The sequence below is a fragment of the Falco biarmicus genome, chromosome 6 (genome assembly GCF_023638135.1).
Source record: "Falco biarmicus isolate bFalBia1 chromosome 6, bFalBia1.pri, whole genome shotgun sequence".
Classification (NCBI taxonomy): domain Eukaryota; kingdom Metazoa; phylum Chordata; class Aves; order Falconiformes; family Falconidae; genus Falco; species Falco biarmicus.
The window spans coordinates 19,048,406-19,066,221 of record NC_079293.1 but is presented as its reverse complement, the minus strand read 5'-3'; the positions used below and the strand labels follow the sequence as shown (position 1 = coordinate 19,066,221).

At 44.1% G+C, this 17,816-nt stretch overlaps 1 protein-coding gene across 2 annotated transcripts in view; it reads right to left on the bottom strand.

Annotated features, from left to right (window-relative positions):
• The window catches only part of GCLC (glutamate-cysteine ligase catalytic subunit), a 36,206-nt gene extending 27,465 nt beyond the window's left edge, over positions 1-8,741 (bottom strand). Inside the window, exon 1 of one of the 2 annotated variants that reach the window (XM_056343332.1) lies at positions 8,463-8,741. In XM_056343332.1, the coding sequence (XP_056199307.1) occupies positions 8,463-8,612 (150 nt within the window). In that variant the 5' untranslated portion in view covers positions 8,613-8,741. The remainder of the gene's footprint in view (positions 1-8,462) is intronic. The other variant, XM_056343331.1, reaches the window with a different exon arrangement.
• Between the last annotated feature and the right edge of the window lie 9,075 nt (positions 8,742-17,816).

Here is a 17,816-nt window from a genome sequence, read left to right as displayed (position 1 = left end):
CAAAACCAAAACACAACTAATGCTTTGTATTACACTGGTAATAAGCAAAAACCGACGAACTTCTACACCACATTAAAGATGATCACAGATAAAGAAAACGAAGAGGATGCAGGGGCTCTCATCTCAGTCAACACAGCCAGCCCCAGTGAAGTGCTCTTGCCTGTTCCCCCTCCCACTTGCTGACAGCAGGGCTGCAGATCTTCTGCTGGTGATACAAGGTGACTAGAGGATGTCCTGTGCTGCACACACCACAAACCAGGAAACTGGGTTATTTAAAACTAAAATCTAGATATTATAACCATTTGCGCACTTCTGAAGAACAAGTTGCGGTCCATTGCAGAACAAACTGTCTCTTCTTTACTGTACTATGTAACACCTGAGGTTAATATGATATAGAAAGACTCAGCCAATGTTAATTTTAAATTTCTGCAGCAAAGACAACTTTAAGACACTCACTTATGAATTCTTAGGTTTCAGAGAGAAAAAGCCAAGGATTTTTTGGCGCAGTTATATTTTCTACTCCACACAAGCTAGATGTGTTTATGGACTAGGAAAAGACCATTTATTCAACTGTGAAACAAGATGCTGCAAACTACTAAGTTGTCACTTGCATCAGAAAGCAAGAAGAAAAAAACCAAACAAACCAAATAAGCAACATCAACAAATTTTTTTCCTGTACTCATCCTTCTGAGTCACCCTTTCTCATACTGTTAACTAAAATAAGGTGTCTGCATAGCAAGAAGAGGAAGTCCTGTGGCAAAACAGGAATTAGAACAGACAATGCCATGACAAGACCATAGCAATTCACTTGACATCCACAGAGGAAGTTCTCTGTGAACAGAGTAATTCTTAGCAGAAATATACAAACAGCAGACAACTTAAGCTTCTCTTAAGACCCAAGAGTGGGAAGGAAGAAATCAATGTTTACTATGGGGGCTGGTCACTGTTTGTGAAAAAACTCAACTTGTTTAAAGAAGAAAAAAGAAAAGGCCCCGCAAACCCCACCTCCCCTCCATACTGGTTTCCATGATTTGCAAAATTAGCTATTGAAAAATTATCTTACTATAAAACTACCGCGAGTCCTACACTGTCACATGCTTATAGCATCCAGCGGCAAAGCTCACAGATAGGTCAGTGGTGCCACACTACAACCTACACACATCACCCAGCCATGGAAGAACTGAGCAGGAGGGAGCTGAAGCAAAGTAATTGGTCACTGGGGAGGTTAACACATCACACACATTTTGAGAGCTAGAGGGTTTAGATGTAATTCGGTTTAGGCTTTCCCTGACATGAGGATTACAGCCAGGCAGAAGAAGTAGTTTCATGACCATCAGCCAAAGCAATCAGCACGGAATGCATAAATATGGAGACTCTTCAAGGGCACCCATCATCTTCAAGTCAAGATTTAAGGAGTTATATTTGCATACATTAGTGTACTCATTTTAGAGGTTGCACATATACACTCAAGACTGTCAAGCAACATGAGCTGCTACATTAACGTTATACCTTTAGATCCTGCCCCAGAAATGCCACTATGATAAATACCAGGTGCAGCTACAAAACATCTTAAGGAAGCACTATCTATTTGTAAACAAATAATGCCACTGTCTCTTTGTTTAGCCAAATAAAGCTCAGAGAGAGAGGCTGAACAAGCAGACACGATAACCAAACCATGCACGAGTGCTGCTTCCCCCCACGCGGCAAGCAGGCGAATACATTGATTAAGACAGCTCCCATTCAGATGCATCCACACATGCTGCGTTTGGCAAGGGGCCATCATGAGGAATTTCTGCATGAAGGAAATTCAAAAACACATTCTGTTCGGGGAATTTCGCTGGGGAAGGAGGAGGCTAAAAGTGATTGTCTTAAAATGACAAGAGCTCAAATGTAAAAAACAATTTTGTAAGGCTTCAGGCTATGTTAGCTTTACTCTAAGCACAAGATGCCCAGGAAAAGCTTTAAAACAAAGTTCTGCACACCAATATGCTGCAGCAGTTTGTACAAAGTGAGAATGTGAAATCACCATAATATTGATGATGAATCCGTATAATGACTTGACTGAATTTTTTTAGAAGAAGTTCTATTATTGTCAGCCAGGAAAATACAACGAGCATTTTTTGTGATTGTTTTCTTTACAACATATACAATAAAAAGCTAGTTAGGGAGTTTCAGATGAACATTAAAGAAATCCCATGAGTCACTTGGCAATTATCTAAGTGGTTTGGGTAGAGGGATGTACATCTGGCAGCACATGGAATTTAAAGAAACCATAATAAATTGTCTATTCTTGTTGTCCATGTAAGTGTCTATCTCTGCCTCAAAGCTATCGTGTAGCCTCTTGTTCCACAGGACATCTAGGCTTTGTAAAGTAATTATCCTAAAAGGACATCTGCTGCTTTTCTGTTCCATCAGGTTAGCGAAATTTTTTGTAAACTGAGAACACCACCTTTACTGTACAATGTGATGCTCTCTGAACCTACTGCATCTTTGCCCTGGTTTCAGCTGGGACCAAGTTAATTTTCTTCTTAGCAGCTGGTGCAGTGCTGTGTTTTGGATTTGGTGTGAGAACAATGTTGACAGCACACGGATGGTTTTGGTTGTTGCTTGGGAATGTTTATACTAAGTCAAGGACTTTTCAGTTTCTTAGGCCCTGCCAATAAGAGGGCTGGAGGGGCACGGGAAACTCTGAGAGGACGCTGGGACAGGTGACCCAAACCAGCCAAAGGGGTATTCCCTAGCGTGGGATATCATGCTGAGAACATAAGCTGGGGAGAAAAGGAGGAGGAGGGGAATGTTCAGACTGATGGCGTTTGTCTTCCCAAGGAACCGTTAACGCGTGCTGGAGCCCTGCTTTCCTGGGGATGGCTGAACACCTGCCTGCCGGTGGGAATTAGTGAATTAATTTCTTGCTTTGCTTACATGTGCAGCTTTTGCTTTAGCTATTAAAATTGTCTTAATCTTAACCCATGAGTTTTCTCAATTTCACTTTTTCAATTCTTTCCCCCATCCTGAGGGGGGAGTGAGCCAGCGGCTGCATGAGGCTTAGTTGCCAGCTGGGGTTAAACCACAACATTCTTTTGTCAGTTACAGTCCTTCCTTACCTCTATTTGAACATCTGTGTGCACGTGTGTGTCTCACCAAGCCTCACTGTTCTAGCGAAGAGATGACCAAAACTTCAGCTGTGTATTTTAGGGACAGTAGCGATACTTATTTTATGCAGCTCATGAGCTGGACTCACTGGTATTAAAAAATGCCCTAGACTTTGTTCCTGATTTTAAATGGGTGACAGACAAAAAATAGACTCAAACCATGTGCAACTGAACCCAAATCCATTTCTTTAAGATGTACCAATTATTTTACCAGTCTCAAGTTCTGCAGACTGTAATGCAACATCACCAATCATATAATTTACACATTGCTACTGCCCTGAAAAAAAACCAAAAACATACAGGCTGTAAACAGCAGCAAGACATCAGTGCAATAGCTAGATCCCTGGGAAGAATCATGCAAAAGGAAAAGCAGCTTTTTTCACAGCCCAGCTTTTCATTAGGAAAAAGAAGAAAGTTTTAAGGAGTCATGCATCTCCTAATCAGAAGCAACACCTTTGGACCATTCTGGTAAGAAACCTCTGGGCTCTCTTCCTGCAGCATCTGAGAAGTGCTGCTTCACTTCTGCTGAGCAGCAGAAGTTCACTTCAGTTCTCATTTAACTTATTTACAAGGTATAATTTTAAAAAAAATGGATAACGAGGGGAATGAATCAGAAGTACAGAAGATGGACCAAAAAAAGGTTAAAAAGAGACTGAGAAAGAAATAACAGGCAGAAGAAAAATCCCACAGATTTAAGTTGGGAAGGAAGACTTCAATTTGCAAACAGTGCAGTGGCCCATTTTTCGCGCTGTCTCATACAATTAATTATCAAACCTATTTTCAAGACCTCCAAATTTCACTTCAAAGTTTCCATGAAGAAAACAACTTTCTAAAAGCTGAAGATGCTTATTGTGTGCTCTCTCCCAATACTGACAGGAACAAGACTCATACACAAAGGGTCATTATGCCCAGTTTCACTAAACAAAGCTGGGCCAGTCAAGTTGCCATTTCATTCATACATACTTTCAAATAAAACTGCCATGTTCTGCCCATGCTTGCTTTCTACGCTCCTCCTCCTGGGCGGATCTCTCTCCAGCACACCTTTCTTGATATTTGCATATGCTGAAGCAGCTCCTCCTTACTGTGTTGGTTTTTTGCCCTGTCAATTTTCCTTTTCCAACTTTTCTTGCTTATATCGTTTCTTCCCAATCCAGATAGGTCTCCAGCCTGGAGAACAACCAACCTGTCCCATTTAGCAGCAGTACAGACCTCAGAAGTATACATTCATATACGTATGTATGAAAGCATACATATATGTAGTTATGTGTGAAGTGCCGTGATTCGTACACTTGTGTGCACGCTCTGCACAAAGCAACGGCAGTGGGCCTAGCCAAGGGTCAGCCATTCCATTTGTCTGATCCAAGTATCCACTTTAAGCTGCAAACTGAAATTTAAGCAACATCTGTCAGCTAGAGGAATGCAATCAGCAGACAAGAGGCACTAAACAGCACAGAAAGCTGGTGTAATGCACTGGCACAGAAGAGAGCTTTTGGGGACAAAAGCTGGGAAGCAGCACGATAGGCTTTGCCTTACTCTCAAAAACCCTTCGAGCTCTTCTGGTACCACTAACATCTACCAAGCTGCACAAACCGTTTCATGTAATACCTCTACTAATTCTACTGGAGTTTTAAAAAACAGTACTGAAAAGTTGCTGGGTTTTGTATCTGCTGCACAAAAAACTAATAAACCTAATGACCACTGCTCTGCAAACCCAAAGATAAACATACATTGCTGGATGGGAAAGGAAGAAGAAAACATAAGGACACTATGAGACCGTACCGGTTAGTGTGACAGGGTCTCAGCAGCAGATCTAATTGTTGCCCAGTTTCTGTGGGCATTAAGGATAACGAGGGGTTTTGATGAGGGATAATGAGGTAGTTCAGCGTTTTGTATCTTCAAAGTCAGGAGAAGTCAAGCATAAACAGGGAGGCCAACTGTCAGTTTTAAATGAGGCAGAAGGATGACTAAGAGGAAAAGAACCTTTACCTGCAAATGCAGGTTCAAAAAGACTTTTAGAAGGATTTTGTGTGTGTATGTGTGCACGTTAAGTAAGTCTTATTCTCTGTTCTACTCACATTTGTGGGCCTTTTTCTTCCGTTGCAAAGTCTTCGCGGTTGTGGAAAATGGAGTAAAATAGAACTGGCCCAGAGACAATATTTTTGGTTCTACTAACCCCATAAGCAAGAATATAGCCGGTTTTTCAAGAGGTAGCAGAACCACTGTTTTGACTTTGCCAGTTCTTTACTCAGGGAAGGATGAGAGCAGTAGGGAATGCCACCCTACAATGTCAGTTGTGATGCTGCCTTGCTTCCTTCAAAACAAACGCCACCATCCCGCTCCATTAGCACTTAGCCTCAACACTTTTGTCTGGCACCCAAGAAACAGAAAGCGTACAACAATTCCCCACGCTTTCATTCCCTGAATGAAAGGCCAACCTCCTCCCTAGGAGGTTACAAGCACCCCAAAAGGACCACCACAACTCTATAATGAGTTAGAACACACACTGTGAAGCAGACTCCTGTTGACAATAGATCCAAAGCAAAGGCTGGTTCTATACTCATGAGGAAACACAGGATTTCTTTTCACAGTAGCATTAGCTAGATGGGGACTATCTTTAAAGTATTCCTGTCTGCCCTGAAAGACAAACTCAGTATGCGCTAAAAAAGTTGGTTTCTTCCTCATTAGCATTTCTTAAAAACAAGTAAAAAAAATATACATCTTTCAGCAAACATGGTCTCAGAAACATCTCTTGAATACAAGTAATTCTGTTTATTCCGATTTCATCTCTACCATTATGAGAGTGCTGTCATCTTCATTCTTGATTTCTATCTTCAAGAGGTTTTTAAAACAATAAAACACCCTCAGGCTATGACTTTATACATGAAGGTCAAAGCATACAAAAGGCTTTTTATGAAAATTGCCCAACTAGTCAGGTGATTCATCTAAGCTGCATATAAACGTGGCGCCACTTTCTAATAACTAGTTATTTGAGAGGAAAAACAGAAAGCAAATTTACTGCTTTCCCTATTAGTCTACCTAAAGCACAGCTAAAGTAAGTTAGGAAGAGAGCATGTTTTTGTGTTTGCACAACAAGAGCAGACTGGCAACAAGTATGTGGTACATTAACACGCTCCTAAATGCTGTTACATAAAAAAATAATTGCATAATACAGTAGAATAAAGATGTTGCCACACCTGAGTTTATTACCATTTGTGAAAATCAGAGATAGATGTCAAATTGGCTTACCTGACCTCTGAATGTTTACAAGCATTTCAAATACGGCCCTTACCTCCTTACCAGAATCATAGCTGTAATCCTTCTCCTCTTAAATTCTGCCTCATACCACACTGGACATGACAGAAGAAAACTGTGAATCTCCTTAAACATAACACACCATCATCTATCAAGCAAAAAAACCCCAACTTTCTTCAGCACAGACCCCACGCCAAAGGAAGAACGAGGGTCCTGGGGTGCAGTCTCATCATACAGCTAAACTTACAGAGTCACTAACTGCTAGTGCTGCAGGGACTGGTTCCGTTTGCCCCTTTCTGCCACATGCTCCTGCTACTTCCCTCATATTAGGCAGAATTTATTGAATCTCGCAATGGAATAGTGGAAGCTCTGCTGAGAAAACAAACCACCCTAGAAAACTGAACAGGAGAAGGAGCAGCAGAGCTGCTGGCTTAACTTCTTGAACTTACTTAGTCAGTAACAATGCAAGGAAGGCAGAAGAAACAGGAGCCTAGAGCAAGGGGAGGGAAGCTGAACCAGCTCACAAGCAGATCAGTGTTCTCTGTCTTACAAAACCACATCCCGAGAAAGCAAGGACAACCAAAATATAGCACCCGTTGAAAACCAAGTACCCCATTTTAAAGATTAATGAGAAAACCCTCAAGCTAAGTGTCAGAGGAATAAGGAGACTCTGTATTCCTGAACTTAAGACTGTGAGGCTCTTCTGTCAGTGTAACTTCAGTCATACAGGAGATGTAGGAACACAGAGATGTCAGACAGGAATAGTTGTAAGTATATTTAAATTTCCTGAGTCCACGCCACTCTGGCTGCCAAACCCGGCAGTGTAGGCTAGACATGCTGGGAGCATCATTCCCTTCACTGGGCAGACTGTAGCAGCCAAGCTCCCACTCACTGCCCTTGAAAGCTGCTGGGGCACTCCAATGCTTGCCTTGCTCAATTATGTTAAGTACAACAGCAATTCCTTAAAAGCAGGTCTTCAAAAGACAAGGTCTCTCTAGGCGCACAAGGAGAACAGCATTCTCCTCTGGCAAAGAGCATCTGTGAGCTGCTACTGTTACCACCTGGATAAAAGTTTTCTCATAAATGCCTCTGCCATTCACCAAGGAAATGAAGCACGAGGCAGAGGTGCGATGGTCAAGCCCCCACACTGCTCGCTTTTGACTTCCCTGCAGTCACATCACAGGCACCTGCAGGTGAGAAACACTGGACCAGACCACCACTACGATCAAAGACAGCTTCTAGTGCCTGTGAAGCTGCTCCCTGCCTCCAGGGAAAGCTGGGACCCTCAGGAAATCCTATTGATGGATACAGGAGGGAGTCTCTGCTCCTCGCAGAGTGCTGCCAGTCTAGGACACAATTCGGCGCCAGTTTGTGCGCCAAGGCACCTCAGACCTATGGATAAAGTTACGGTCCTCGGGCACAAAGCACCTGTAGCCGGCGCAGCCCTCCTCGCCCTCGGCCGGCTAACGGCCGGCTGACGCGGTGCAGCGCAAGGCCGGCGGGTCCCCTTGCCCTGGGGCCAGCCAGGGCCCCGCAGGGGCTGGTGCGCAGCGGGGGGCAGCGGCCGCCGAGCCCACCCGCCCCTCCAGCCCCCGCTCCCGCCCCAGAAGAGGCCCCGAGCCGCCGGCACTACCTGGCGCTCAGACGGGCAGGTGCTTCCACCGGACCTCGCAGCCGAGGGAACAAAAACCCAGGGGCACGGGCACCGGAACGCACCGGCCGAGCGAGGGCCGGCTCAGGCGGACCTACAGATGCCTGACGGAAGCACCGAAACTTATTTTAGCCTTTAAAAACCACAAGGTAATACCGGGGCAACCGTGCTGCGCAACGCGGGCGGCGGGCGAGCGAGAGCGTGTGCGGGGGGAACAAAACCCCTCCGGCAGCCGCAGCGCCCCCCGCCCGCTGAGCAGCCGGACCCGCTCCCGGGCAGGGGCAGGGCCCGGGCCGCACCGGGGCGGCGCAGCGCGGTGCCCGCCCCGCCGCCGCCGCACCTGCGCCCGGGTGGCGGAGGCCGCGGCAGGCCGTGCCGTGCCGGTCCGCGCCGCGCCGGGGTCTCACCTCGTCGCCCCACTTGAGGACGTCCTTGTGGCGGTCGCGCAGGGCGCGGTAGATGTGGAGGAACTGGATGATGCCGTGCTTCCGCACGTGCTCCGCGTGCCGCCGCGTCTCCTCCCAGCTCAGCGGCGAGCCCTGCGAGAGCAGCCCCATGCCGGCCCGCGGCGGAGCGCAGCGGCGGCGCCGGGAAGAGGAGGGCGGCGGAGCGGAGGCTGCGCGGCGCGGGGTGCGCTCTGCGCCGCGGCGGCGGCGGCGGCAGGAACCGAGCCCGGCGCCACACGTGACGGTGGCGCGCGTCAGGCCGTGACTCAGCACTTTCCGCCGGCGGGCCCCGCCCCCGGCCGGCGCGCGCCCCGGGCGGGCTGAGGGGCTGCGCGCGGGCGGCGCGGCCCCGGCTCGGCGGCGTGTGGCGGCGGCTCGTGCCCCGCGCTCAGGGCGGCCCCGGGAGCCGGCGGGCAGGGAAGCGCCTCTGGGACAGCAAACGCCGGGGAAAGCGCGGCTCCGGCAGCGCGCCTGTGCGTGGCCGCCGCTGCCCCGTTACTTCCCTGGAGCGGGCCCCAAACGCGGGGGAGGAGGCGGCCCTTCCCTGCGGAAGGCCTGCTGAAATGGCGGCGGGGAGCGCCCTGCCCGGCCCCGAGGGCGGCCGGCGCCGCGGGCTGGGCGCGGGAGCGGAGGGGCGGCACGCAGCGTCCGCTGGCCTGCGGGAAGGGGCCCTTGCGCGGCAACGGTGTGACTGAAAGAAGTGCCTAAATAAAGGTCCTAACACGTGGACCGTGGCCTGGAAGCCACCATGTATTTACAACAGATCAGAGCACACATCGCAAATAAATGGGGTGCCCATAGATACTCGGAGTGGGTGGCGGAGACCCTCGGGCCTCCCCAGGCACGGCAGCTCGGGGTCTACGGCCCACATCCTGCTGTGCCGAGAGAAAGGCCCAGCTAAGGAAGGTGCTGAAAGGGAGTTCTGTTAGCTGGGAGCTGACCTGGTGGGAGTTGGAACAGCGTTCACCTCGGGAAAGAGGAAAGAGGAACATGCCACTGTGTGCATTTCACATTTGATAAAAAATAGAAGGAAGCCCACTGGTGCTACTTAAAATGTTTACTAAATGAAGAGACACAAATAAGGAACTGAACATTAACATGAAGAGAATGCTCTCAGTTATAAGAAACTGAAAGTCATTATGCCTGGACACACATTTTCGTTATATTCACAGAGCTCTTTCATCGTAGGACTCAGGATAAGCGTGGCTGGTATGCAGTAGGATTGCATAGCTAAGGGTTTGAGAATTAGTAAAATATTTATATTGTGGTATAGCCCACTAATGGATGAACTGTATTACTGGATGTTTCATTAACTGAATGACTATACTGACAAGAACTGCTTGATTGTCTTTATTCCAGGATATATCCTCAAGGATAGGATGAGCTCCCAACACATTAAAATAATAAATCTAAAATACATTCGTGGAAAACATCAAATATTCAAGTAAAACCACTCAAGAGTAAAGTGGTTTATATCTTGGTTATGTTTTTAATGACCTAAGTTTGTACACAAAGGGCAACATTCACAGAACAAGAACAAGCAGTGACCGTTATAATTAAAATTACAAACATTTGATTTATAATGTGCTGGTTTTAGGGGCTCATGACTTATTTAAAACTCATGGTTTTGGCTGAAATTTTAATGGCCGATCTAATTGAAAGCAATACTGGTTTTGGTGCTGCTGTAGATCTAGAGAAGGCTTATTGGGTTAGTTTGAGGGAGAAGAAAACAATCTTTTAGTTGAAAAAATCCTACAGCCTTTTTCATTTTTGAAAAATCAGGAGGTCAAAAAATCTCATGCTTCAAACAGGAGTCTGTTGAGGCATGTCCCTCACACAAAGACAGAGTTGTACTTTATTTCAGATCTGAGAGGACAAAGGGACTTCATGCACTGCCCTGCATATTTGAGGGCAGTTGCACCAAAGATCAAGATTCAGCGTTTGTGCCATCATGCTGCCACCCAGCTTTAAATTTTTCACAACTTTAAGTTTGAGCTGGAGCACCTGAGGAGCCCCAGCAGTGATAAACGTGGCCAAGTAGCACCTAATGGCTTTCCTGCCAGCTGTGTTAGCCCCTTTCTTCTCTGGGGGCAGTCAACCCTGGTTTTGGAGCAAACATTTTGTCAGAGCAAAATTAATACTGTCATCTTGTGGCTCTGGGCAGACCTGTCTGCGTTATCTAGGATCTGTGCTCCCAGTTCACTTGGCTGATAGTGAGAGCACTGTGTTGCTGAGAGACTTTTTCTGAGAGTTGGGTATTTGGTATGATCCCAGCTGCTTTGGGTATGCTGCTGTGTATAATTAACTGTAAACATTTCTAGCAACATACACAAAATTTCCAAACTAAGATCAGCTTTATTATAATGCAGGCTATTACCCAGTCCATACTTTTCAGCTGACCACTAATGCTACGCTTTGACCTGAGATTCAAGAGCACATTTTTAGTGTCTGTCTTTCTCCATGTTTAAAGTCAGCTCATTTTTGTGTTTTTTCAGTGCCATTATCTGCTCTGTTTCCAATCCTGTGTGCTGAGTCTTATCAACTGTAGAGCTAGTACTTTGTTTATAACAGCAATCCAAGATATTTTCCTTCTGCACTGGTAAACTGATAAAATTATAAACTCTGCTTTCACACATTGTAGTCTTTAGCATAACAGTGTGATGTCAGGTCTATTTATGAGGTGTTTACTGCCTTCAAGTGAAGCCTTTTCCCTTCAGTTCTAATGTATGTGTTCTGCCAGTGCAGAGCTATCTATAGTCTTTTACCTTTGCAGGGTACCGTAGCACAGAGGAGGACTGTAAGTGTTCATTGGTGCATCTCATAAAATATGACTTCAAGACAAACCAACATTGTATAATATCTACCTACATGTATAATGTTGTATAATTATTTCTAGTACAGCTAGTATCATGTGCTTCCAGTATATTTAATATGAAAAAAAGCTTCTTTAAATGTACAGGCAGTACTTTGGATGACGTTATTAGTTTAGCTCTGTACCAGTATCCCCAGCCCCAAGACTTGACTAGTTTCTCTGGACAGACCAAAGGAAAATATTCTGGATTAAACTTGGGGGAAAAAAAGTTTGCTAGAAAAGCATTTTCTGGAGAAGAAATATCTCCCTGTGAAAAACATCCTTTGCCTGAACTTACCGACATGGAACTTACGTAAGAGTAGACTTAGGCCAAATTCCCCTTAAACCCTCCCTTTGCTCCAACAGGATCTGTCTTACGAGTAGGCCACATTATTATTTCCTTATCTCTTGAATAGTGGCTTTTCAGTGCCAGGTAGGGACTGTTCCCCATTCCTGAAACAGTATCCACTGGTCACAGAGCAAATTAGCTTTTATTTGAGAAATGTGACCAGGGAGTGTGACTTTAGCACATTTTCAATCTTTTAGGGTTTGGGTTGTTTTTTTTCTGTTTTTTAAACTCTGTGTTCAGTTGAAGCAATTAGAATCATTGTTCTAATTAAATTAACCAAATAACAGCTTTTGGTTTTCATTCTCCTCCTTGCACTGTTTTAGAACAGAAGCTTAATGGAGAAGCCTTGCCTTGTATGAAAAGGAACACAAATGGTCTTCATCAAGTTGTAAAAAGGCAACATAGTTTATTTTTTACAGAGAAGGAAAAATTGTTTCCACGTGAGATTCAGCTATTTCTTGACACCAGTGTTGATGCAGTATGACAATACCCAGAAACGTCTGTGCCAGGAAACACAAATATTTTAAGAAATAAAGATGTACTGAAGTTACAAAATCATAGGAGATATTACTGATTCTTGCATTGAAAACCATTAGCAAGCTATCAGCTTTTAGAATTTAGATGAACATCAGTAGGGACCTGGAAATACTTTACAGTCAGAATAGTCGAGGGAAAAGGCCCATGTACTTTTAAGTTGGAGACAGTAAGTTGGTAGGAGCAGAATGTATGACATAGCACCTGCAACAGTGAGGAGCTGCCCTTAAGGTTCACATGTTCCTGCTTTCCTCCACAGAGGATAACTCACTTCATGTTTTCTGTATCGGCAAAGCTATTCAAATCAGCTGCCACTAAATCTAAATAGAGTAGCTTGGCACCTTGGGAATATACCCTCAGGGAGAGATGGAAGATGTGTAGACTCAAGGGTGAAACCACTCCTACAGAATCCTTTCTTTTACTGACTGTCATTAGAAGGAATAAGTCAAAAGTAGATGTCTTGTGATGAGGCTGCTATTACAGAGAAAAAGGAAAGGTTTGTTTTTCTTCATGAATCACCTGCAAGATTTTTTAAGGCAGCATTGTTCGAGGTGATTGTGGAGCTGACATTGCTGAATGTTGTTCTCTGAACAAAATCAAAAAACTTCAGATGGAACAATCCACTTCCAAAGTTTTGGAACGGTAAGCTTGGTAGAAAAAAAGATAATTGCCTTTTTTTTTTGATAAAACTTTTATGTTTCCAGGTCTATAATTTATGATGTGCACCTGTGTCCAGGATAATTGACTCAGGTGAGCAGCAGATGTGGTAACTGCTTCCATCTGAGCAAGGAGGCCTCTAGGCATTTCCTGAGGCACTGGAAGAGCTCTGTGCTCTGGCAATTACTTCTTGATGCAGAAAGTCTTGCTGACTAGCAACTTGGGTTAAATATTCTCTTTGGGAGGAGAGGGGAGTTGTGATACTGAAAAGATGCAAGGACCTTCTGAAGGATCTTCAACTGAAGGTCTTTCTGCTCTACAGTGAAGAAGATTACTAATGGTGACTTATTCCAGTCCTCTCCGACCTAACTTCTCAATTAGCTTATACTGTCTTGACTTCTTAGTATTGCTTTAAAACTTCTTTTGCTTGCTGTCACCTGATGTGTGGAAATGACTGCAGTAGGATTAAGCTCTATCATGAGTCTGGTGTGCTTCTTGGGTTTTTTTATGGGATTTCTCATTCATACAGTTCACCTTGAGGGTTGGAGTTTTTTACTTCAGTAAGGATAAATTGTGCATTTCAGTCTCTAAAGTATTATGTGTTTATGTCAAAATTGAAAACCATTACATGGTTTTCATAATTGTGGTCTGTATGGTCTGTAATAGCATCTGCCTTTTGCACAGAACTTGAATTTCTAGCATTTTAGTAGCCCACGTATTCTTTTGCTGTGATTTTCATGATACATGATTATGGTGCCTTGATTGAATCTGGCATATCAAATCATATCATGAATGCTGCTGGTGGTAATAGCAGAGGTTGTAGTGTGTGAGTTACTCTGTGTGCAAATTGCAGAGTAGTCTAGCATGGTGGCTGATGCCTGTTTCATCCTGTTCCCCTTTTCTCCTGTCGCTATCTGTTCCCCTGGAGATGCCCTCTTCTACCAATTTACCTCTTACTGTGTCCTGATCTCTCCTAAAGAGGATCTTCTTTGGTGATGCCTACAAGATACAAAGTACTCCCAAAGAAAGTAAGAACTTCCAAATAATATCCCAGTTTATCTTCTTTCCAGCATCTTCTAAGCTGGAGAGTCTATATTATAGGATTAGCTTTATATTCATTTCCACATGCTGACCTAATTGGTTTTTTTTTTTAGTAGATAAGAACTGTGTAACATAAAATAAAGGAGTATCAGGTGTTCAATTACAAAGCAGGAGACCGACTGCCTTCTCATCCTCTCTGCATACCAAGTAGTTTTCTTTAACACATCATTTCATTCATTGTGAGTACCAGAAGCAGTAAAATTCCCTTTTTAGGCATAAGATGGGAGAAACAATAGAGGCACTACCTGAAACGGGGGCTGTGTGCAAAGTCCTTCCAAAGACTTTGTTGATGGCTAAGCTTTACAAAGGACGGAATGTGGACATGTGTGCAGCTTAACAAAGCCACTGAATTCCTTGGTTATTTCGATCCCCACCACAGACAGGAGTGTAGGTCTGTGCACTTTTCTTGCACTGAAAGAGGATACACCAAAAAGTCCTAACTCCATCTTCAACTGCTCCTGAAGAAAACCCACAACCTCCCAAATATTAGTTGCATGTTAGTTGGAGCATTCGAAAGTTAGTTGAAAAGCAGAATAAATAAATCATATTTTTCTCTTTAGCAACTGTCTTATCTTTCTTGCCATACACAAACTGTAGCATATATTTTTTTTATAGTGACAAATTTTGCAGCTAAGAGTAAAGTACTGATCCATAGTGGAAAAAAAGCAGAATTCCTAAGTAAGATGTATTAGTAGAAGCTCTTACCTCTGTTTTAACACCAATTTTCAGCTAGAAGTGTTTTCCAGACCAAGAAATAAAAGCAGAGCCAGTGAGATGCTTTACCATGTATACCCCAGGCCACCAAGGGGCAGAGGACCTGTAGCACCATGCTGTGCTCCTGCTGTGGGACGGGTCAGGGCAGGTGTCCTGGACTCTGTGGTCCCATTTGGAGACATGTTCCTCCTAGGCAGCAACCTAGAGCAACAAGCTTTTCCCATCCTGGGAGCAGTTTGATGGATCCTTATGCCCTGCCTGAGAAAGCAGATGTCTGAAAGGTGTGCAGGTACCAAATATGAATCTCTGATTCTTCCATACATGCATGCATTCAGTCAGGTCTAGCTCAAGATACTAAACTGCCACAGTATTAAATCTGCAAATCTGGAGATACCACAAATTTCCCAAGACAGGATCTGTGGGTGTCCCCTGCCCCTCATCCATTGTGTATTGGTTTATTGCCTGGCAGCCTTTTGCGTGTTGCAGTTTTGTCTCCTTTTATGACTCAATATTGTTACTGTGGTTTAAGTAATGACGGATTGATTCCTGGTGGGAGTAGTTGATGTTTACAAGATTACTCATTCTGCAAGGTTTTGGTCATGTATGAACCAGATGGGAATAATCCTCTCGCATTTTAAATGGGCATACATACAGGTGTTTGTGTCTTAGAAAAAACAGCAGCAGGAAATAACCTAACCTTCAGGAAGAAAATGAGATGGCAGAATAGGATTTGATAAGGTAAGCATTTTTCAGAAGCTACAGTGAAAGCTTTCCGAGCCCCTAGATAAGTCCAGAGCCTCAAAAAATGATCTGACTTGAACACTTAATCTTCCTGTCAATTTGAAGCAGGGATAGTCACAAAACCATAAATTTTCTTCTATTGATTTTTGTCCAAAGTTCCAGACAGTAGATCAGTCTCAAGAACTGCACCTAGTTAAAGAGACTGAGGCAGTCAGCAAATACCCTTTGGTATTCTAATAACCAGGGCATACTTTTCCTTAAAGGCTAACCTACTCTTCACACAGCAAGAAATATAATAACTTACAGGCTTTTATATAATAGTACTATTTAGCAATGGTCATTATAAAACTACTGAAAAGCAATCTCAGACCTCTGTTGAGCGCCATACCTTAGTTCCTCTGACTTTTGATAGCTAGTGGAGGCTAATCTGTTTGCAGGCATAATATTACACCAAAGTATTTTTTTCAGGAACATGGTGAAAAAACAGGATGCATTACGTAGCAGGAGTGGAGAAAATAGGCCACTAATAATCACACACTGAATAATCTCCAAAGATCAGTTATGCTTTCCTTAATTGCAAGTTTATCTCCAAATCTGTAACTGTAGAGTACTTTCACCTCGTCTACTTAATAATGTACATTGTATGTAAGCTACTTTCTACTGAAAACTTGAAAATTATTGGAAATGCATTCTTGTCTCTCTGATGAAATTGGTGGTTTGCTGAAGGGTTTAGACAGAGATGAGTGCCAAATCAAAATAGTAAGAAGAAATCTTGAAAAAGGAGGACATCAAGAGAGAAACTCAGTATTTGCTATAATATATTCTTTGTAGGTAACTGGTATCACCATTCATACCTCCCAAGTGTTTCCACCAGACAAGTACCTTTCAGGGTCTCTCTTCCAGAAGCAAGTTAGAAATATTTTGGAGACTGCATTTCAAAAACAAGTCAAACAGAAGATACTGAAAATGCTTCTTGTGAAATTTCTCTAAGTGAACTAATTGATACAATTTTAGATGTTGGCCTAGTACTTAGAGTTATAGCACTTCTAGTATGTTATTGTTATTTATAGCACCTCAGAGGAACTGGCAAGTGGTCTACTGTACAGGTAGACAAGCTGAGGAGCAGAGATGTTGAGCTGCTTTGGATGGGATCTAGGATGCTTAATTGTAAGTAGCTAGAGTAACTATTGCTTACCTTGCCTGTAGGCCCCCAGCTCTAGTGGCTGGTCCAGATATCTTTGAGTAAGAGCCTCAGTTTCCCATAAGGTCTGCCATGAAATGACTGGGTAAGAAAGAGTAGTGACAACCCGTGTGGACGCTGGCAGTGGAGGGTGACAAGCCTGCCTGTGAGGAGAAGGAGCCTGTGGGATGCAGGGCACACAGCTTCCATCCATGCCGTGCCCTGCTGCCATACCTTCCAGCAGGGACCTCCAGGCAGTGAATTCGGCAGTGGCTCAGCAGACACAGATTCTCATCCTGCTCTCTCTGTTCCCCTCTGCTTGCATCTGCATAGCTAACAGGAGCCAGGAACTGGTTAGTGGTATCCCTGCCCTATGCCATCCTTTAAGACTCAAGAAACTGCATCCTTGGTGGGCTGTAACTCAGAAAGGAGGTAAAGACAGAAGCACCAGTGACTGGGAAGTACAAGGGAGAGCATTAGGTCAAAGAGGACTGTTGAAAAGTCAGGGCTACTGAGGGACCTGTGGTTCTAAGCTGTATATTCCCTGGCAAACCCCTGACATGAGACTCAGAGAGGGCTGGTGAGCTACTCATCTCCCTGTGCAGAAGGTCAGAGGAGCAGGTACATGAAGTGTGTGCTGTGTCCTTACCCCTTCTCAGATTTTCTCCCTTGGGAGGGTCGACAAACCATATTCTTCTGGCCATTCATCAGCTGATTCTAAAGCTATGATCATAAAATATGATGAAGATATGCAAAAAACTTTTAAAATAGGGCTAAGCCTTCATGTAATCAAGTCTGTGTTTATAACTTTGCTTTGCACAAGGTTCATGTTTCAGTTATGTTCCCTGTTTCAGCTCAGGCTCTGTAATATATATGTCTTTCAGGTGGTGTTCAGGAAGATTTTTCACTTAAAACAGGAAGAAATAGTTAAAGTTGAGCAGGTGAGGTAAGAGTTGGAACCCAAACCATACTTTTCATTACTAAATCCCTCAAGGCTCCATTGTTCTAGTATTTGAGGTTTATAGGAAATAACTGCCTGGTTTCTCTCCTGTGCCTGTAAATGATTATATGCCTCATATTTCTAACCCTGGCTAATACCGCCAGTAACAGTAATACAGCCTCCATGTGGTAACCCAGTTGTTCGCATCTGTCGCTTCTTTAATCTTTGTCCAAATCCCCATTTCTGCC